Source organism: Oryzias latipes, chromosome 8 (genome assembly GCF_002234675.1).
Source record: "Oryzias latipes chromosome 8, ASM223467v1".
Taxonomy (NCBI): Eukaryota; Metazoa; Chordata; class Actinopteri; order Beloniformes; family Adrianichthyidae; genus Oryzias; species Oryzias latipes.
In genome coordinates this window covers 21,898,406-21,920,539 of record NC_019866.2, presented here as the reverse complement: position 1 = coordinate 21,920,539, position 22,134 = coordinate 21,898,406, and the positions used below count along the sequence as shown (strand labels likewise).

At 40.3% G+C, this 22,134-nt stretch overlaps 2 protein-coding genes across 4 annotated transcripts; one reads left to right on the top strand and one right to left on the bottom strand.

Annotated features, from left to right (window-relative positions):
- Positions 1 to 488: 488 nt before the first annotated feature.
- Positions 489 to 14,787, top strand: LOC105354644 (transforming growth factor beta receptor type 3). 2 transcript variants are annotated; one of them, XM_011478590.3, is made up of 17 exons: positions 489 to 620; positions 1,033 to 1,107; positions 1,326 to 1,486; positions 3,437 to 3,574; positions 3,651 to 3,825; positions 4,985 to 5,156; positions 5,226 to 5,370; positions 5,448 to 5,640; positions 5,775 to 5,944; positions 6,558 to 6,707; positions 8,466 to 8,546; positions 8,632 to 8,862; positions 8,960 to 9,379; positions 9,465 to 9,606; positions 10,101 to 10,202; positions 11,143 to 11,254; positions 14,322 to 14,787. In XM_011478590.3, the coding sequence occupies exons 2-16, from the start codon at positions 1,041 to 1,043 to the stop codon at positions 11,250 to 11,252; spliced, it is 2,457 nt and encodes an 818-aa protein (XP_011476892.1). In that variant the 5' UTR covers positions 489 to 620; positions 1,033 to 1,040; the 3' UTR covers positions 11,253 to 11,254; positions 14,322 to 14,787. The 2 variants fall into 2 exon arrangements, with proteins under 2 accessions (XP_011476892.1, XP_011476890.1); XM_011478588.3 differs by having other exon boundaries at positions 10,101 to 10,211.
- A 711-nt stretch (positions 14,788 to 15,498) lies between these two features.
- On the bottom strand, positions 15,499 to 20,375 carry LOC101159442 (zinc finger protein Gfi-1-like). 2 transcript variants are annotated; one of them, XM_011478587.3, is made up of 7 exons: positions 19,831 to 20,375; positions 19,436 to 19,560; positions 19,070 to 19,326; positions 18,851 to 19,002; positions 17,385 to 17,519; positions 17,142 to 17,307; positions 15,499 to 17,072 (listed from the first exon to the last, which is right to left on the bottom strand). In XM_011478587.3, exons 3-7 carry the CDS (start codon positions 19,302 to 19,304, stop codon positions 16,873 to 16,875), a joined length of 888 nt encoding a protein of 295 aa, XP_011476889.1. In that variant the 5' UTR covers positions 19,305 to 19,326; positions 19,436 to 19,560; positions 19,831 to 20,375; the 3' UTR covers positions 15,499 to 16,872. The 2 variants fall into 2 exon arrangements, with proteins under 2 accessions (XP_011476889.1, XP_023813809.1); XM_023958041.1 differs by lacking the exons at positions 19,436 to 19,560; positions 19,831 to 20,375 and having other exon boundaries at positions 19,070 to 19,415.
- Positions 20,376 to 22,134: the final 1,759 nt, after the last annotated feature.

Below are 22,134 nucleotides of genomic sequence, written 5' to 3'. Positions count from 1 at the left end.
CCGTATTAACATGAAGGCATTACACAGTTTTAATAACAACAGATTGGATTTCTCTGCACTTTTCCAGACGCTCAAAGCACTTACAATATCTATCCATTATTCATTCACTCCTCATTCATACTTGGTGATGGGAAGCTACTGATGTGGCCCCAGCTGCCCCCTGGGCAGACTGACAGTTGCTGCAGATTTTTCATTCTATGTTCCAATAATCTGAAAATGGTTAACTTTCTGTTCTCTAAAAGTATGTTTTAGTGCTTTCGCTTTTCATCAATTTGAAATATAGTTTTCTTAAATATTTATTTATCCCTCCTGTCGCTCTCCAATGTAAGGTTCATCCTCCTTTCCTCCTCCCTCGTTCTGGCATAGGTCAGTTTTTCCTCCCTTCTGAATCCTCCTCTCTCTGCTGTTTTTCCCCACCCTTCAGCCCCTCCCACTCTGTCCCTTTAAGCCCCATCTTTCAGCCTCCCTTCTCTAGAAATCCGGTCTCTCATGATCAGCTTGCTGCAGTTCAGATTATAGTTTACATTATTACTGTTTTTTTTTTGCATTTGGAAAAAGAGTGGAAGTGCTGGGCTGCATGTTTGTGGACTGAAGTGGGTGTGAACGAGTTGCAGCAGCAGGTGAGTCTTTTTTCAACCACTTTCTGTCCCATAAATGTGCTTTCATCACTTTAAAAACACATTTTTACAAAATTTAACAACCACCACAGAGAGAAATTAAAATAATTATAAAACCATTATCTACTTTACAGCTTAATACAAACAATTGTGAGCTGCGTTTGGACTCCACTTTCATTATGAGTTTGAATATTTTCTGAGTTTTGTTTAAAAACTCAAACTATACACACGCGTATGGTTACATTTGCCTTTAAAGAGGGAAAACAAAACATTCCTAAGAAAAAAGCCTGGTAGAATATCAATGTAAAAAAATCCACTTCCTTATCAGATGCTTTTGTACATTTACTCACATTGTGGGGTCAAATGTGAGGTCAACGCTGGTCCAACTAAAGCTAACTGTGATTCGACCTTTCAGGTGTCACGATGCGTTCACTGTCAGAATTTGGATGGACTTTTTTCCACCTCCTTCTGCTCCTGAAGATCCTTGCAGGTAGAGACGCTGATGTTTCTCTGTGAACAAATGAATCTGAAGTGATTTTAGTGTTGTAGTTTGTGAAAAAGTCAGTAATGAGGCTGCAGGATCAGTCTTTCCCTTTTGATTTAGGAGTTTACAAAACAGAATAACTGACGAAACTATTCTTTATACACACATCACTTTGTGGTGTTATCCCTGGACAAATGCTTTATTCATCTGCTTCTTCTCCTCAGCTCGGGGTACAGAGGTGACCTGTCGGCCTGCTGGTCCGGCTGGGGAGCAGCATCCTGTTCAGGCTCTTCTGGAGAAATTTGAGGCAGGTCCAGGCTGTGCTGCAAGAGAACACGGCAACAAGGAAACACATGTTGTGGCTACAACAAACCCTCAGGATAAGGTACTGGAAAGTTCTTTAAGAAGAATTGTTCATGTTATCATTATTTTATGGTTTTAGTATCCAAACATGTATATATTTGCTACCTGGTGTAAACTTTCTTATAGTTTCTTGTTTAAAGAGAAGGAAAAATATTTTATAATTAAGTAGAAGGTGCAGAAACAGATGTTTGCTTTTTTTCTGTTCTCCTTTCAGTGTCGCAAAAATAAGTTTGCATGTTTTATTGTTTAGTATTTTTTTGCCATTCTTTTATTGGAATGAAATTAACTAAATAAATCAATGAATAAATCAAATAAATTCCCTTTTTACTATCATTAGTGACCTTAAAATACATGATGTCCTTAAAGACCCACTCTGATGAAAATTGTGTTCCAAATTTTAACATGTTCTTGTGGCATTTTCTGATGATGGAGGACAGATAAAAAGAAAATGAAGATTAAAATGGCATTTCTGAGTGTTTCTATATTCAAATCATTGTAAAATAGGAACATTCAAAAAAAGCTGTTCAGATTCTATTTGTGACGTAGAAAAATGCTGGGCGGGCCACAAGCTCCCCACTCAGCTCCATTCTGATGCATCCACTTGCAGACAAATAGATCCATGTTTGTCTTTGTTTTCCTCATCGGAGCTGGAATCTGGATCTAAACTGAACTAAACTGGAACTGAATTCTGCTCACCATTTTTGGGTTACGTTGTGGGTGAGAGGGTCTGTGAACTAGTGGGAGAGAGTGTAAATAGATGGATGACGGGAAGTAAAGGCAGGCTTACCACAGGCCAACAGTCCCACCCACAACTCAGAGGTGAATTTCGGATAACCTACTGTCACTCTGCAGAAACTATGTCCCAGAAATCTTTTTTTTATTGCATAATCATAAAAACACTGGGAAGACTTTGAAAATAGATTACAATATGATTGGAGTGGGAATTTGATTCATATTATCAAATCTGGAACCAAACTACGGTGGCCCTGAAGTGCAAATCCTTCAACAGATCACTCGCTACAAAAACATATTTAAGATCACAATAACAACAATTTTTTAAAAAAATGTTCAAAAGCAGAATTACATTTTAGAAAACAAAACAAAATTTCAGAAAACTTAATTTAAAAAAAAAACAAAAATGAAAAAAACATTTCAGAACACTAAATTAATTTCCAGAAAAAAAATTTAATGTTCAAAAATGAAAAACATTTCCGAAACAGGAAGAGGTAGGTACTCTGGGACAACGCTGATTGGATGTTGTCGTTTGTTCATCGTTTGAACTAAAGGTTATTTACATAAAGCGACGCTGGATTATGTCATAATATAGACGTATTAAATCAAGAATGGAGCAAACAAACAATGAAGGATAAAAATTCTTTTTTTTAATTTCATCTGAAGCGGAAGGGTCACCCGGAAGTTGTTTTAATATGTAAATAGGAAATACGTAGATTATTATGGGACATTGTTGTCTGGACGATAAAATCCAACATGGCTTCATGTAAATAACTTTCAGTTCCTACATCCTACATATTCTGGTTTCTGAAATGTTTTCATTTTTTAATATGTTTCTGGAAATGAATTTTGTTTTTTCTGAAATGTTTTTGTAATTTTTGTTTTTTAAGTTTTGATTTCTGACATTTTCTTTAGTTTTCTAAAATTTAATACTGTTTTTTTTTAAACATTTGTTTGTTTGTTTTAATTATCATGATCTTAAAAATGTTTTTGTATCGAGTGATTTGTTGAATGATTTGCAGAGTTTTAAGTAAGCTAAGTCCTTTTTGATTTTCAATTTTAAGGTCAATCTAAAGTAACTAGATCTGGTAATCATAAAAATATATATATAATTTTGTTCCCTATAATGGGAAAATCACAAAGCTGTGAAGGAATGCAGAAATAAAAATGAAATTAGGAGGTTTTTTTGTTAACGAGAAAAGACAAACAGTTCATCCCTTTGTTCCTCTATTCTCCATAGATGGCTGTGATGCTGCAGCCTCTGTCTCCATCCCCACATTTTCTCAGGTCCATCCACCTGGTGCTGAGCTCCAAGTTCCCCATCACCTGGTTTCTGCAGAATGAGGGGTGTCCCCCAAACCTCTCAGTGTGGGTGCAGGTCAGAGTGTGCAGAGAAGATCGTGGTCCAAATTGAAAGCCTTTATATTTAAGTAAAGGTTTCTGTCGTCCACCAGGTGTCTGCCAACTCCACCGTACAGTCGCACAACCTGAACGCCCGCGTCCAAACGCTTGCCTCGTTACCTTTCCGTCCTTTTTCTCTGCACCTTTGGGCTTTGAAGTACCATGGCAGCCTGTCCTCTCTGATTCACACAGTGGATGGGAATCGAGCCTACATCCGGCTAGGAGAAGGTAAACCGCTCCAGGTTACAGCGGTCAAAGAAGTTCCTTTTAAAGCTGTTGTCTTTTTTTTTATCTAAAAGTGACAGGAAAACAAAGAAAAATTTTTACAGAATAGCTCCTTCAGTTTTCTTGGATGATGGCGCGGTGGTTAGCGCTCTTGCCTCACAGCAAGAAGGCCACTGGTTCAAGTCCCAGCTGGGGTACAGCAGAACACCAATGCGGGACCGTTCTGGATAGAGTTTGCATGTTCTCCCAGTGCATGCAAGGATTTTCTCCGGGGACTCCGGCTTTCTCCCACCATCGAAACTCATGATTCAAATGTGGTCACTCTAAATTGTCCCTGTCCATTATGTCTCCTGCCTTTGCCCGTATGTGGCTGGGATAGGCTCCAGCAGCCCAGTGACCCCGAAAGGGACAAAACAGATTAGAAAATGAATTAATGCATAGTTTTCTTGGTGGTAGGAGTCTGAATAATTATCTCAACAATAATATATTCAATGAACTGATACAAAAGGCGGGTAAAGACTGACAGTCCTGTAAGACTGGAATTATTCGTACAGACATGATCTCAGTTGAAAGGCAATTGTTCTAGCGGCACATTTCTGCAACTGCAACAAAAACTACATCTAGTTATGAAGGATTCAAATAAAGAAAATTCTTTGAAGAAAACTTGTGATTTGTATGTTTTTTAGGAGGAACATTTTATGAGGATGCAATTTTATAATAACGTGATTTTAGCTGTAAAAGATAAGAAAGTCATTTTTAATCACAAATGAGATTGACACCTGGATGATACGGAATGCAGTTTACTTTTGGAATTGTTTTTGTTTTGTTTTGGTGACTTTTAAAGTGATGAAAAGTCAGTTTATGGCTGATTTACCATAAAGCTGCCTCCACTTATGTTTCCATATCATCTTAATTAAACATAAATTTGTTAAACAAACTGCCTTCTGTTGAAATTTAGTTTAAATCGTCTAAACCGTCAAAGGACAAATTTATTTTTTACAAGAATAACAGTGAAAGATTGGAAAATGTGGTCTTGATGAGTAGATTTTGTGCACGACTTTGTCATGTGATGATATTTCTGTTCCTCACTGTTAGAAACTTTAGAGGAAATGTAAGGAAAGATCAAGAACATTTTTCAAACATTTCCAGTTCTTCTTTGCAGATCCATCCCTTCCCGCTGTCTGCCGCCTGCAGTCCACGTTCCTCTCTCGGAACTACATGGCCTCTGACCTGCAACCACAGGAAGTGCACGGCTGTGCCTTCGCCAGAGTGGGCGGAGACAGTCCAGAGGTCCACGTCATCAAGCTTCATGCTGCAGGCTCTGGCCTCCGCGGGTGAAAAGTGGCAGCTTCTCAGTCCTGAATCGGACATCCATGATCTTGAACATTTTCTATCTCCTCCAGCTCTCTGCAGGTGGAGGTGACTGTCTCACTTTTGCCCGCGGTGGCTGCTTCAAAGGCAGCAAAGGTGGTGTTGATTCTCAGCAGCCTGGTGCCTGTCACTTGGGTCGTTGTTGCTCGTGGTGTGCAGGGTCACGTCACCGTTCACGTACGAGCACCACTGTGTCACTGAGTTATTGACGCGTCCAGACCCTATTAGACATCTCTTGTTTTTATGTGGCGCAGTCTTCCAGCAATGTTACACCACCCTACCCACCTGAGCCTGGCCTAACCCTGTCCAGCACGCTCCACTCTGACCTTCCTGCCACACCTGATCTCATCACCTGGGCCAATGAGAGCGGCTACTCGAAGGTGACGTCATGCACCGAAGCCGACCTGGCCAACCGCTTTGTGATCCAGCTGACTGAGGAGGGGGCAGGTCAGGCCACTTCTGTGTGTCAAAGCAATTGTGCATATTATTTACCAAATGTTTAACATATTTTGGTCCTGCAAACAGATAATCAGCTGGATTGCGTCCTCTGGTGTGTTGACCTCAGTCTGTTTGTACCACAGATGGGGCTGCAGGAGTGAAGTCTTTCCCAGACAGGCCACCCTGGGCTGAGGAGCGCCGGCTGAGGCAGTGGTTAAACACCGCAGATGGAGCTGCAGGAGGCCGAGAAAGCTTCACCGTGACCTGTGAGGCTGGCCGTCTCAGTGTGACGCTGGACAAGAACATCCTGCAGGTCTGGGTCACCTATTACACCATAAAAACATGTAGCTTTTTATCTATGCAGAAAAATAACTAATTCCTAGAAAAACCTTTCTTTATTCAGCTTTGCAAAGATTATGGTAGATGTATAAGAAAATAAGAAAATACTGTAATTCCAAAACCGCATTAATTTGTGTATTAATGCTCAAAAAAATAATTCATTAATACATCATCCACTGTTACAAAAGTTGTTTTTCTATAAATAATAAAAAAGTTCTAGTTTTGAAACAATTACATACAGACTTTTTAGTGTCAGTGTTTGCAGAATACGTCTTCTTGAACTTGGTTTTCACAAAAATAATTAATTCCATTTCCACAAGCTGCCAGAAACATCCATATTTTATGAGGATCAATGAGAAACGTACAGTTTGACAGCTGTAGCCTAATGAGCTTTCAATTAATCGATCAATATTATAAACATATTTACAAACACAAACCAACTATTTTTAAATTAGCCTTGAACGCTATTTCTGCTTTAGTTTGCTAAATGGATTGAAAAAAATAATTTCTGCTCCTACACAATAATAAAGGATTAACTTTATTGTTTTCAAGACTTGCCCTGGTTTGACTCGACGTCTCTCTTTCAGGGTTTGTCTGTCCCTGTTGCTGCAGTGACTCTGCAGAACACGACCTGCCAGGCTGAGCCCAACGTCACCCACTTCCTGTTAGACTTCCCTGTTATTTCCTGCGGGACCACGGCTCTGAAGGAGCCCAGAGGGGTACGGTACACAAATATGGTGAGAAACGAACAGCAATACGTGGAAGACCTTAGTTATTTTTAACTATTTTATTTGAGACCTTTACATGTGTGCAATTATTGTATTTATTTTTCTTTTTTTTAATCTCAAAACAGTTTTTTTTAAACAACTTAAAAAAATGTTTCTCTAATTCTCAATAAATGAATAATTCCGATTAGGTATTGGTGCCAAAAAACAATTAAAAAATATATAAATTATTGTAAAAATAAGCCACATTTTTAAATTAAAAAGAAATTACACAAAAATGACTACACCACAATCACGATCACTAAAAAACGTTTATTTTTTTACTTGATTTTTTTTTTTTATTATTTAAGTCCCTGGGGAATCAAAAAAGCCAGCCTTCCAAAATCTACATATAAAACATATATGTTAATATTTTTTATGGGACGGTTTTAGAGTAATTTTCTGCTCGTAATTTGTCGGCTAGAAAATGTACAGCTTGAATAAACAACTTTAAATGTAAACAGTCTTTGTTTAGGGTCATTTTGAAACTTAATGCTGGCTAAAATTAATGAATAAATTGGAAAATTAGTCAATAGAGTTGTTTTTTCACAATTCTATTTATTTTTACAAAAATATAAGAGTGAAAGAGATAAAATGAGATGATAAATATTAATTGGCAATAAAGGGAAACTTCTTTCAACCTGACAGCAGGGCAAAATCACAAATTACTCAGAAAACAGAGAAAAAATGAAATTAATATCAAATAAATTTAACTTTTCATATTTTAAGTTGTTTAAAGCAACAAAAGCCATCAACAGTCATCAGTGAGGATTTATTTTTACAGAAATTCTTCATTCAAGTCATTGTGAAAAAGAGCTGAGTTGTGATGTAGAGAACATGCCGGGTGAGCCACAAGCTCCCTGCTCCACCTATCACAGGGAGAGGAAGGGGGGCGGGGTTGCTCTACACCAACAGTCCCATACATCAGCAGTGGTTTCGAACTCCTGCCGCTCTGCAGAAAGTATGTCCTAGATAACAACACAGGTTTGTGGATTTTGGCTAAAAATGGCACAAATGTAATTAAAAGACCACTGGAAACACTGATCGGAGTGGGACTTTAGGGCCTTATAGATAATTTTCATTTGTGATCAATTCAATTTTTTATTTCTTTTTGTTTTGAAAATGAAGTCCATTTCTTTTCACTAAAACACTCCCTGATACAAAGTGCTTCCAGTATTTTTTTAAAGCTAAGTTGAAGGACATTTTTTACCATTTTGCATAAAATAAGTGTTCGATTGATACAATTTTAAAGTTGCTAATGCTGAAATTATTCAGTTGTGTGTTGGAAATAAATTATTGTTATTAATTTTTACATTTGCATCTGATGTTACCTTTTTCATAAGAAATATTTACCTGCTTCCTCCGCTTGTGGTGATTGCCTTTGTGTTTTCTTTCTTGTGTGCCTCGAATGTTTGTGTGTACATGTGTGTGTGTGTGTGCATGTGTGTGTAGGTGTGTTTGATCCTGACTTACCTCGTTGTTTTTCAGCAAATCATGACTGGGTCGTGATGACCAGAACAAGGTCGATTTAAAGCCAGAAAATTGCTTTCTGCACAGACTGAAATCAGATAATTGAACATCTCCATTTAGAGGACATGAAAGTGGAAACCAAATATGATGAAAATAACTTTGGCCTGACAGTAACGATCTGAACAACCCAGTTAATGATCTCCTGAGGAGAAAACAGATGGTGCAGTGATATCCGCCTGTTAAGCGTGTTTCCTTCTGCAGGTGTTACTATGGAGAGACAGGCCTCAGACCAACATGACCTTCAAAGACATGGAGAAGTCTAAACGTCCTCTCAGCATCCAGGTGGCATGTTTTTTATTAAAGCTTGAATTGATTCTTTTCTTTGATCCGTTTTTTTATTCTTCTCTTGCTTTTTCCTGCTTTTCAGTTCAGCTGCTTGAGTTTGAACTCCAGCTCCCGTCCTGCAGCTGCTGCAGATGGAGACCGTCTTCCAGCAGAGCTGATCCCATGGGAGTCTGATCCCGGAATAACAGGCTTCCCGGCTCCTAGGTTGGGATCTGGACCTGCTCTCCTTTTGAAGCTCTTTGTGTCTCAGAACTATGAGCAGACATGGATCGGTCCCTGTGTCGTCACCGCTGACCAGCGTGTCTACATCGAGGTTTGTGATCTCAAGCTCTCTGTTAACTGACTTGACTTGAACATTCAAATGAAAACGTATTCATGCATTTTTTCTCTCTCTCTCTATTCTGGTGCAGATTTCAGCTAAAATTTCTCGTGCAGACGTCCTCCAAGTGAAGTCTTGTTTTGTGTCTCCTCTGTCCGACCCTCAAAAATCTCCTTTCTGGATTATGATAAAAGATGGATGTTCCTCAGATCCTTCTCTGACTCTCAATGTGAAGGCAAATGATGAAGAAGAGGAGGAAGAAGGACTTGAGGACGAAACAAGCGGTGTAAAGATAAGCAGGACAGTCCCCCAGGATGAAACACAGTCTTTAAGGTTTAGTTTCTTACTGCGGCCAATTTTTAATAACTCAGTTCAGTTCCTCCACTGCAGCCTCCGCCTGTGTCTCCCTGATCTGACAAAGGAGGAGGCCAAGAACGAAGCAGAAAACAGCAGCAGCTGTCACGGTGGGATGCGCATTCCCCCCCTTACACCTGGATTGCAGAGACATGAGGTAAAGCTGGGTGGAGTGACGGAAGCCAAAGGCTGTCACTGCACTCGCTGGTGTCAGCAGTGTTACTGATGTCTTCCTATGTCAGTGTCAGATCAGAAACCTCTCCAGACCCATGGTGGTCACCCACCCGATCAGCTCACTGCTCCCCCGGATGCAGGCCCACACCGGCCAAAGAGCCGTGAGACCCAGAGCCCCTCCGGAGGTCCGGCCAGACCCAGAACTCAACGGTGAGTATTATCTCTGACGTCGTTCTGCTCCCTTCTCGCAGGCTGGAGGTCCAAATGGTGCTTTTAATCCTTGTGCTATCTTAGATGACCCCACCCTTCCATTGACGTGTTCTCCCTACCATGACAAAGGTGGATAAAGGTGGAAAGATTTCATGTAATCCATGGACACCAGTGAGGTTCACAAGTCATTGAAGAAAAAAAGGTTCAACGCACTGTCTAGTGGGTCTAGATGACCCAACTCCCAATCTTAAAGTGCCTAGGATAAGACAAGGGTTAAAGGCTGCCTCCATCAGCTTGGGTTCTTTTGGAAGTCGCACCCTTTCCAGCACAACACCTGAAAATAATCAGACACAGACACCCACACACACACATACAAAGATCCACAAAAACAATGAAGTCCCACTCTGATGGAAATAAAATACACAAAACAGAATAAACAGAACAAATAAAACCAAATATGGACACAGGCGTAACACCCTCATCTCCATCTCCAGGCTTGGAGCTGCAGACCGGAACGCTGATGGGAATCATCTTTGCAGCTTTTGCAATGGGAACCTGCCTCATGGGGGCGCTGTGGTGCATCTTTGCTCATACAGGTAATTCAGGTAAATCAACATTCACTTTCTGCTAAAAGGAATCAGTGGTTTGGGGTAATCCTTAAACCCTTGAAACCTGAATGTTTTTTAGTAAAAAAATTAAAAAAGCACTAACGTTTTTGCTGTCATCTAGAAGCTAAATCGGGGTAATTATGGTGTAAAAGTGATGCAGATTTGCATCGAAAGGCATCAAGGGGTTAAAAAAAGACAATACTTCTCAGACTAAAATTGGGAGGAACAATTGTAAAGGCAGATCTTCAAAAAACACTTAATTGCTTAACATGTGGCAAAAAAAACTTTTAACATCTTTATCTTTATTGATTACTGATTAATAAATCAATTCAGCTAATATATAAAAGAAATATTTCATACTTTTACAGAAGTCAAATGTTTTTAGTAGGTTTCTATTTTGTCAAAAGAGTTGTTATGATCTTTACTGCGTTTGAGTTATTATGTAAAATGTTCGACATCATTTTTGAATATATTGATTTATTTTAGCTTCAGGTAAATATATATAACCCTTGTGCTATCTTAGATGACCCCCCCCCCCCCCCCCCTTGCATTGACGTGTTATTCCTACCATGACAAAGGTGGATAAAGGTGGAAAGATTTCATGTAATCCATGGACACCAGAAAGGTTCAGCGCACTGTCTAGTGGGTCTACATGACCCAACTCCCAACTTTAGAGTGCCTAGGATAGCACAAGGGTTAACAGGGTGAACAGAGGCTTCTCAACTCATATACTGTATCTAATAATTCCTGAATTAAAAAGCACAGAAGAGACATTAAAAGTGTTAAAAGACAAAAGAAAAGAAGGAATTAAAACAACAGTGGTTGATTGTGGGATTGTGTGAAAATATCCCAGTTGATTTTGACATCAGCAGTAAATGTGTGAAATTTTCTACATATAATTTGTCGTATAATGTGGATTCCTTTGAAGGGGGGCAGGCTGCTTGTTTCCGAGAGGCTCTTTTAACAGAGCAGACTCATGGGGGCGGCGGTATCAGGATCCTGCCTCGTCTGTCTGACCAGAACTCCAGCTCGGTGTAAAGGTAAACGTAGGTCTGTCGTGTCTCCATCTTACAAGTGGGAACACTAGATTACCCCACAAACGTCTTGAATTGCCCAAACAAAAAAGTTTGATCAAGACTCTACCTTCTGTTAAAGTCTCACTCCCATCATCTTTTGATATAGTTTCAGAGGTTTTTTAATTAAGATTATGCCGTTATTAGCCAAAGTTTTAAAAAATCTGTGTCGTTTTCTAGGATATTGTTTCTGCAGAGCAGCAGGAGTTCATTAGAAATCACCTCTGAGGAGTGGGCGGGGCCCGTTGGCGTGGAGCAAACCCGCCGCCACTTCAATGCTGCTGATAGTTCAGAGCACCCGGCGTATTTTCTACAAAACAAATAAGCTCTTTTTCCAATGGAACTTTCTTATCTGCTCCTGGTTCACTATGATTTGAGTAAAGAAAACACTCAGAAATGTACATTTTAATCTTTAATGTCTTTAAATGTCAGAAAAAGGCCACAAAAACACAATCTTCATCAGAGTGGGTGTTTAAGGGCCTATACCATGCTTTTCTTAAGTGTTTTATAGTAAACAATATCCATGTATGTAACACTATATCACCTTGAGCACACAAAATGATTTATTTTTATTACATACATATGCACGGTGGCACAGTGGTTAGCGCTCTTGCCTCACAGCAAGAGGCAAGAAGGCCCCTGGTTCAAGTCCCAGCTGGGGGACCTGGAAGAGAACATCAATGGGGGGGACCTTTCTGTGTGGGTTTTCTCCGGGACCTTCAGCTTCCTCCCACTGTCCAAAAATAGGTTAATTGGTCACTCTAAGTTGTCCATCGATGTGAGTCTGCATGGGTGTGTGATTGTGGCCCTATGACAGACTGGCGACCGGTCCAGGGTGTCCCCTGCCTTCACCCGTAAGTGGCCAGGATAGGCTCCAGCAGCCCTGTGACCCCGAAAGGGATAAAACGGATTAGAAGATGAATGAACATGTGAGTTATTTTCTTACCCCGAAGTAAGACGACTTGATCTCTAAGGCTCCGCCTTTTTCTCGTTGTGGGTGCCGCCCATTTCATGACGTCTACTTAAACCCTTGTGCTACGTTAGATGACCCCACCCGTACATTAACGTGTTATTCCTACCATGACAAAGGTGGATAAAGGTGGAAAGATTTCATGTAATCCATGGACACCAGTGAAGATCACAAATCATTGAAGAAAAAAGGTTCAGAGCACTGTCTAATGCAGTGTTTTTCAACCAGTGTGCCGCGGCATAGTGTGCCGTGGGAAATTGTCCTCATTAACTGATCTAAAAACATTTCCCATCTCCAGGAGTGTTCATCCAAACAGTCATCCAGTGTTCATCCAAACAGGCCCTGATAAAACACTAGTAGTTAGTAGTTAGGAATATAAAAGGAGTAAAATACATTTTCTTTGCGTTTATTTTATTTTATTAAAGACATTTTGATAAGAATGACGGTACAGTACCGCGATTCAGCTGCACCTTCGGCTGTATTTTGGAAAAGTCCCGTCCCTTTAACTGTCTCCACCAATCATTCTTGGGGAGCTTAATCACATGTCATCAGTCTGACCAATCAGAAGTGGTTAAAGTCTTCACTTCCTTGTCCCGATTTAGCTCGTAAAGTCACTCAGTTCTAACAAAAATACCAGCTAAAGCTCGTCTTTAGCGGTGTAGCTTTGCACAGAATCCGGTATCAGACCGTGGAACAAGTGAACAAAACAATGAAGCTCCGAAAACCGATCTCCAGCCGTTTTATGCACTACATCTCCCGTGATGCATTGGGTCATGAGATTGACAGCGCACAAGGAGATCTGTTGTTAAACGTCTTGAAACAACGAACACACATCAATCTGTTTTAAATCTTCTAACTTAACTTTTATTGCATTTTTTAGAAAAGAAACAGCTGCAGTTTCCAGCTATTTCTGACACAATTTTCTCAAAAATGCATGTGAGATTGTGGAGGGACTGTAGATCAATACAGACTATGAGTTTCTCTTTTTTTTTTTTTTGGATGCTGGTGTGCCGCGGGATTTTTTTTTAAGGTTAAAGTGTGCCGTGGCTCAGAAAAGGTTGAAAAACACTGGTCTAATGGGTCTAGATGACCCAACTCCCAATGTCAAAGTGCCTAGGATAGCACAAGGGTTACAGTAGAGGTGGCACTGAGGGCCGCATACCCTGCTCTGGCATGTTCTGATTGCTGGACACACCTGAACCAGGTAATCAGCTATGATTAGGTCAAGACTATCTAGAAATCATGCAGACACACCGGCCCTCGAGGCCTGGAATTGCCCACCCCTGACCTGGAGCGTGTCTGCGATTTGTCAACGAAAACAAACAACATCCTTACTTTTGCAAAGTTGGATGTGCAAATAAAATGCTTGACAATCACTGGTGTGTTAGCCTGGGGTCGGTGCTGGCAGCACAGACTCTTCCTGGAAAAGGCGGTTCTACGTCAGCTCTTCAGAACCCGCTTGTTTTCGTGGCTTGGGGGGTGCTGGACCTCAGAGAGCAGGTTTTTAGAGTAATCGTAAGAAATGCGTGAATGGATCAAAAATACAGCTTTAGGATTGTTTTTTGTGAGGAATGAACATTTAAACACTTAAAAACTCAAAAAGTGGATTTTGCATGGTACAGGCCCTTTACAGAACCAGATTTTTACAGTTCCACCTATGACCACTAAGAGTTGAATTTAAGAGTTGACTCCACTTCAGTAGATTCCCACCCAGCTCCGGGGAACTCTTGTAAAACACTAATTTCTGTTGTTAAAATTCTGTTATTTTCAAGCAAAATTTGGGATTTTGCAGACTAATTATTATAGTTTCTTTCTTTTTTAGCCCAGTGTTAGTGATGTGCTAATAATAGTCTATGAAATCAGTCAGGAGCAGATCTACGCTTTGTTCTAATTAAAGCCCATCTGCAGCAACTGAACTCTCAGCAGCTGGCCTGCACCAAGAGCCAAGAGTTGAAAATAAAGTGGAGCAGCTTCACAAAACCTATCAGTGATACTCCAGCACCTGCAGATTTCAGCTGTGATAGCTCAACAAGACTGAGCAGTTTTATTCTCTTATCTTTGTAGGGTCCCCTCCACCCCTGCAAATCTGAGACCGGAGAAGTGGGACACGGGTTCTCAAAGTGTTTGAGAGATAACACAGCTGCGTGTGTTTGTGTGTGTGTTGGTCTGGTTGTTTGCTGTGCAGCAAAGGTACCAGAGAAAACATGTAATAAACAGTGGAAGTTAGTCATGGCGGCGTCCTTCAAAGCCACGGGCCGCAGCGTTTGATGGTGTGAACCTTTGGTGCCAGGTCATTTCAGAAAATCATCACATGCAGCGCCGCAGCCGCATCCAAGAACATACTTCGAGTGACTCAGACAGAAACTGGTGAACTCTTTTTCCTCTGTGCAGCAAACATGATGTTTTCTTGCTTTTGCATCTGGTGTTACCCAGAAAAACAACGTGTGCAGCACGAGATGCTGATTGCTCTATTGTGTCTTTGTGTGAAGCTGTAATAAATGCCTTCCTGCCCTTTGGAAGCAGCAATGCAGAAAGGAAGGACTTGGTTTTATACATAAAAACATTTCCTGATTTCTACTTTTAAAGGTTTATAAAGCAAAACAAACCAGGGAAGTTGTAAATTTAAAAGGTAAACTGCATCTTGTTCCAAGAAAAAAAAGATTCTTATTAAGAAAGATTTTCAATAGAAAAATTGTCTTAGTTTAAGAAAACATGTTTTAGTGACGAGAAAGGTTTTTCTTATAAGAATTCTTGGTCAGACCTTATTTTTTATCCTATTGGCAGATTTCCATGCCTGTTTAAATCAAATCTGGTATCTGCTAACATTTTCCCAGCAGTTTCAAGCTAGCCTGTCCAATGCATAAATAAATTACATGTCAAAAGTTTGGGTTTCATCTTTAAGTTGGCATCAGTCAAATCTCTTGTGTGAAAGATTCAAAGTATGTCACAGTGTTGGTGTCACCCAGTTTGTGAGTGGATCCCCATCAGAGACAGAAGGAAATAAGCAGCTTCCTAAAGTCAATAATCTCTGAACTGATGTCATTCCTCCAAATCGTATTAAAGCCACTCAATGAACTTTTTAATATAGTATTCAATTATGACATTGATATTAATACATACACTTTAATTATTTTCTTTTTCCAATTTTGGTATCTAATTCACTTTTTTACCTGGAGCTAAAAGCGGTCGGTCTTGTTGTGGTTTAGTGGATTATTTTAACCTGCTTTTATTTTTACCCTTTTTGGTTTTATTTTTGAGCAAACATTTCACCCCCACCACAAACTCAAAAACTCACCAGAATTTACTCACACCTGGTACCCGGAGAAAATGAATTTCTGACATAGTGAACGACCCCCAACAAAGAAAAATGACATCACAGCGGGAGAAAACTGTCAAAAAAATGAGTGGGAAACTAACGAAACCAAAACACACGTGTCTGAGACATTCAAAGGAAAGTTTTTACAATATTATGGGATGTCCACAGGACCTAGAGCTACATGGCCATTTTGTGTGAAATGTGGCAATTTTCACGTTTTACCACAATATGGAATATGAAACTTTTCCTGCTTCTCACTCACGCTACCAAGGCAAGTCTACAACCACAACCGAAGTTCTGTTGACCTCTCACCTTTAGGAAGAGGCTGCCATCTTGAATATAAAGATCCCCTTCAGTACCATCTACAAATTTAAACTTTATAAATGTATCGCCTCCTAACGCCTTGAGCATTGTTGAAAAACTTCTTGGGGGGAAAAAATGTTGGTTTTTAGATTTTAAACGGCGCAAGTGAGTCAAGCTCACTAAAGTGGCAATTCCCTGTTGCTGCTCGCACATTTTTTAACCGGAATATTGCGAAAATTGAACACGTGAATTCCTGCCTTAAGCTGAATGGAATGATATGACATACGATTTGACTATATTAGGAATGAGGAGGTGATTGACAAACAACCTCCGTTGCCAAGGAAATCTGAACGTTTACTTTTGCTATTTCTTAAGAAAAAATGATATAAACCTGTCTGTCACCCCCAGGCAACCAAAACATATAATGGTTACTATGGAGCTCTAACCAACCAGGGGTGGCAGGGGCAGAAGGGGAAAGTGAAGGGTGTGCAGCAGCCGCTCAGCCATTAGGGCAGGTCAAAGAGGGGCAAGTAGCACCTGCAGGCCATACAACGCCGCTCGCGGCCTTAATCCTTTTTTTTTTAATCTATCATAGCCACATAGGTGTCAGGTTGTGTCTCACTCTACCATAAACAAACCTTCCTGTCAGCACTTGTTTTCTCACCACATCATCCCTCATTCAACTGCAACATACTGTTCAGTACACGAGTCACTTAAAACTGCAGTTTTTTTAAAAGAAAAGTTACTCAAAAGCAAGGTAGACGTTGGGACAATAAAAATGGAAGGTAAAGAATAACTTTTTGACAGTAACAGTAACAAAATATTGTTTAAAAGTGTCTTTCATATCCCTGTTGTTGGGCAGATCACAACAGACCAGCTTTATTTTTGTAAATGTGCATTTCTTTCTACATGTATTAAAGCGTATTAGTTTACATTTATGTCTTAGAGTTATGTACAGATGTGGGTTCTTCCTGCTGCACGGAGTCCTCCCTGCACTCATGAACTTTGAGGGTACGCGTCTCCCAAACCGCACTGTGTCTCTTGGTGGCGCTGCAGTTCAATCCTGCGCTGGAAGCTGTGCTGACAGCGGGAGCAGCTGAACGGCCTGTAGCTGCCGTGCTTTCTGCTGTGGGTGATGAGGTTGGAGCTCTGACTGAAGCCTTTGCCGCACACTTTGCACACGTGCGGCTTCTCACCTGAGCAGGAGAGAAGGCGGGTCAGGATTCGGGTTCTCTGCGGATCGTTTTACTGCGGCATCCTCTCACCTGTGTGGATGAAGGTGTGCTTCTTCATGTCTGACTTCTGGTGGAAGCGTTTGCCGCAGTACTGGCAGGGGTAGGGTCTGGTGTCCGAGTGGATGAGGAGGTGGGTGGACAGGGTGGACGAGCGCTTGAACACCTTACCGCACACCTTGCAGCCGAAGCTACGCTCCTGGACATAAACAGAGCTTTATGTGGAGGATGGTTGTTATGGCAACACGGTTCATATGTCACATTTATATCACTCACCTTAGTTTTTCCACAGCTTGTCAGTGCTCCATAGCCAAAAGGCAAACAAGTCACATCTGCAGTGGAAAGAGATCGGGTCAACGGGACAGAGAGCCTGCTGCACAGATCCTCCTGCAGAGCACCTCCTGAAAGAGACTGAGGAAGGAGAGCAGTCATCATGGGTTGCCAATGGCAACCAATCATTAATTTAAATTTTTTGCATTAACATTTAGAAACAATAATAATATGTCATGTAATATATTATTATATATAATGGATTAGTAATGTTCTAAAAATAATAAAATTACATTTACATTAGAAATTATGAAAAAAAATTCTATACAATAAAATGATTTGTTTACAAGATTACAAATACAAAAATGGATTTTAGGAATTTAGATCTATCTTTAAATTAATTGCCACATTGGCATGTTTAAAAAAGGGGCAGCTCTCACTGCACGTTTTTATGTAAATCTGTCAATCATATGTAGAGGTTTGCTCAAAACCCTGTAAATTTAGGAGCTTCTTTTGCTTTCGTGTCACCTCAATTTTTTAAGGTATAAATGTGTAACCATTTCAATTAACTGCATTTTTAAAAATAATAAGAAATAAAATCAAGCAAGAGAGAAAAAACATTTCTAGCTCATTGTTTTAATATGGACAAAGTAAAAATATGAGAACTTGTCAGTCTGAAAATTGCCTTCCATTTACTACTTTTAGCTTGTTATTCGACAGTTTGCATTTTGTTGAGGTTTTAGAGCTAAAATCAACCGACTTAACCCCCTCTACCAGCAGAGTGTCAAAAAAGAACATGTTTTTTTGTGTTTGCTTTTAAAATCTTTAAATTCAGCTGAAGTTCACAGGAACAAAACCTGAGTCGCATTGAAGTCAAACAAATTTTATTCCAACATTTCAGTCAGGCAACTCTTGCAGTAGAAAATGCTTTATTTTCCGGATTTAAGTCTGGCATAAGGCTCCGTTCAGATACAATAAAGCAAGATCTCCATTGAAAACTTTGGGTATAAAACTAACCGAACGGGTTTGCTGCTGCTGGAAGCCAGGGCGACAAACTCAGCGCTCGCGCGAATGGATGACCGATGGCGCAGAGCACACACCTGGTACTTTAAGTAGGTCACGGAACAGGTGAGTTGGTCTGAACAAGTAAACAGGTGTAAACAGGTAAACACACTGCTGAGCTGCCTGCCTGAAATCCTCCCAAGGTCGTTCCTTTAGATCTGTCCTTATAGCATTAAGTTTAACAGGTTTTCTTTATTTTTTTGCTGTAAATTGAATGGAATTAAATAGAAACTGTAGTTAAACTGACAGAGCAGAAGTGGAAATTTTCCAAAGTGGCCCAAAATTTTTCAATGTGGCCCCAAAACAAGAATAAGAAGAGTGAGTGTCCCCTCTGCTCCTGTCCTCATGTCTAAACTCCCGTATGTGTTTTAAATTGTGAGGGTGGATGAAGACTTGAAAGGTCGGCCTACCTTCTCACAGAGTGGACACTCCCTGACGGGGGCCTTCAGGTCAGTGTGGGACGTGTGGTTGAGCAGCATGAAGACCAGCCTCTCCAGTTCCCGTTCTCTGTCAGATCTGTGTCTGTCTGACCTCCACTGTGCATCCAGCGCTTCTCTTTTTTCTTTTTTCAAACAAAAAGACATTCAAAATGCATTTCTATGCACTCTTCTCATCTAGATCTGTCATACCGGGAGATGAAGGTGGATCAGTTGGGGCCCAATACGCCAAGCAAGGTGCAGTCAGAAGCTCCCTGACCCCCCACAACGGGGGTAAAGTCTGTCCAGCCTCTCCGTGATGCCTGCCCTCCTGGCCCATCACATGCTTCCCAGCATCCTTCTCAGATGGGGACTTCTGTTTGAAGCAGGCCTTAGGAAAGCCCTGCAGATGACTCCTTTTGGTCTTGACGAGAAAAGAGCGCGGCATGGCCCAAAGATGTCCGATGAAGCTGCTCAGAGAAGGTGAAGGGGGGGGGATTGGGGAGTAAATGCAGCTCTGTAAATCTGCAGGAACCTTAAAAGTCAGCGCTTTCATGTGACGTTGGGAGCCTCACACACCTGTTGGTGCCTCTTACAGTTAAGATGCCAAACGCTTGAGGTTTCCTTCAGACACAGAGCCTGCCACCTGCACAGGCTTTCTCAGAGGATTACCCTGCTTCCAAACTGCTGCTTTGAATGCTTCACTTGAAACACAAACCGTTGTGTTTGACCAAAAGGTGTTATTTCACATTTAGATGATCAATGTTACCACAATTTTTCATTTTAAAAACATGTAGATTTTTCATTTTATACCAAAAACATTTAAATTCACAAAATTTGGTCGAAAAAATCTCTCAGAAGATTTTAGAAAATCCACATGAAACGGTTGCAAAAATTATACCAAACTTTAAAAAACTTTGAAATACAATTTGATTTTTACTCCAAGCAGCTCTGAGACAGACGGTCGATCTTACCTCTGATCTGGCAGCTGAAAGTCGACTGAGTCCTCATCGGGGGGCAACATTCTCATCTCTCTCTTCCACACCCATAAACGGAGGGCATGATGCAAAGATTTGACTTGATTTTGAAAGGCTGCCGAGCCTTGATTCACTTGAGAACTGTCCAGCACACTCACAGCATCCAAATACAAGAAATGTCCATTTAAAAAAGAGGTTTTGGATCACTTTTACCTCAGTTGATCTATTAATAAAGTTTACAGAAATCTTCCTACCAACTGCTGTTTGACCGATGTTTGTCAAAGCCCAACAGAGGGAGAATTGTCATGACCCGCCACGCAGCGAACACCTCAGTGTGGGTGGCAGCTGAGTTATGATAGGAAACATGATGCTGTCAGTGTTCTCACGAGAACATTAGAACCTTTAATGTTAAGGTGGGATATCTGTGAGTATTATGGGTTGTGGAAATAACCTTCTTTATATTTGAGTATGTTTCAGCCCCCTCGACGTGTGAGTAATTTTCTTGGTTAGGTCTATTCAGCTTCCCCTCCATCACCCAAATGTTCAGCTGATGTGAGCTCACACTGACTTTAAGCATCAGTGTTTTTTTTTTATTTACTTTCATATTGGTCATCGCGAAAACCTCAATGAATAGATTTAAAATTAACAAATGCTGAATAAAACGTGCAAATTTAAAGATTTCTTCTGGTAATTATTACTTTAATTAGCTGTCTGTCTTTTGTTATTACAGTGATTTTCCCTGAAATGTTTTTTGTCCATCCATTTTCACTGTATCCCTTTCGGTTTCCTTGGGGGCCTTTTCCAGCTACTGTTGGGTGAAGGTGGGGTCCACCCCAAGTCTGTTGCAGGGCAGACAAAAACATTTTAAAGTCACCAATTAACTTGTGATGTTTTGGAAATGCCACAGTCCCAACAAGATTTGACCCAGGGCCTTCTTGCTGTGAGGAGAGGGCGCTGACCACAGCACCACTGTGCAGGGGTTAGTGGTTAAATCAATTTTTTAACTATTTTATTGTTATGCCAAACTTTGTTTTGAAATGTATTTTTTCAACGCTTTTTCACTTTTTAAATTCCCACTTTATTTTAATTTGAAATGTCTGTCATTAATATTACAGCTATCGTTTTTCTTTACTTTTATTTAATTTTTTTGTTTATAAAATAAATTCTTAGTGTTTTCTGGGTAATTTTTTTTTTTTTTAGTGGGTTTTTGGGGTTTTGCTTAGAACAAACTCTTCTAGGTGTGTTTACAGCTTGGCTGAATGAAACTAAGGTGATCTATGCAGTGATTTGGAGATTTCTGAGCTGTTGGCCTCAAAGCAAGGACAGAGAAGTGTTTGGATCGGTCTGGCAACTGTCAGTGAGCTTTCGTTTTTGAAACGCCTTCAAGAAAAACATAGATCTTTTTAACTCACACTTTGATGGCAAAGCGGCTACAAAATATGTTCTCTCTGCGCCTCATGAATCAATGAAAGAGAGCTTGACTATTTTTTTCATCAGAAACAAACTGTATTTCTTTTTTTGTAATTTGAATGCATTCTGGGTTTTTGTCAGAGGACATACAATGATTGGAAACACAGATAAGAATCTGTGCAAATCATCACCTTTATGTGCCGCATCAAGGTGATGCAGAAAGCTGCAGCACAAATGATGCTGCAGCTTCTCAATACTTGCTAATTTGCACTTTTCAAAATGCTTGTTTTTTTCCCCTTCTCTGGTGACAGGCGGCAGTTCCTTTTTCTCAACACTGATTTTGTGAAGGGGAGTAATAAACACTGTAAATGTTAAGGATTTTCGACATGAACCGCTGCTGAGCTTGAATTTCAGTGTTAAACTTTTAAACTTGCTGATTACATTTCGGGACTATTTTCTCTATTTGTGGTGTAACCCTTGTGCTAACCTAGGCACTTTAACATTGGGAGTTGGGTCATCTAGACCCACTAGACAGTGCACTGAACGCTCAAGGGTTAAACATTCAATATGGAGTTCCTCCTGTAGTCCGTTTCTCTGCTGCTTTCACCTAAATGCATAAAGTAGAGGTAGTAAAAACACTAAAAGATGAGGTTTAAAGAAATATGTTTGCACTAAGATGCAATGTGGGCAGTTTTTCATATTAACCACTGAGCTTCATGCTTTGTTTATTTTTCATTTTTCTGGATTTCTAATCCCTGAATCTACATTTAGTGGGACTTTCATCCAACAGTCAGTTTTTATGTGATTGGGTACATCTGAGTACTATATGATTGAAAGAGATTGGCTGTTGGATGGATACATCAGACAACAGGTCCCTAAATGTGTTAGTGA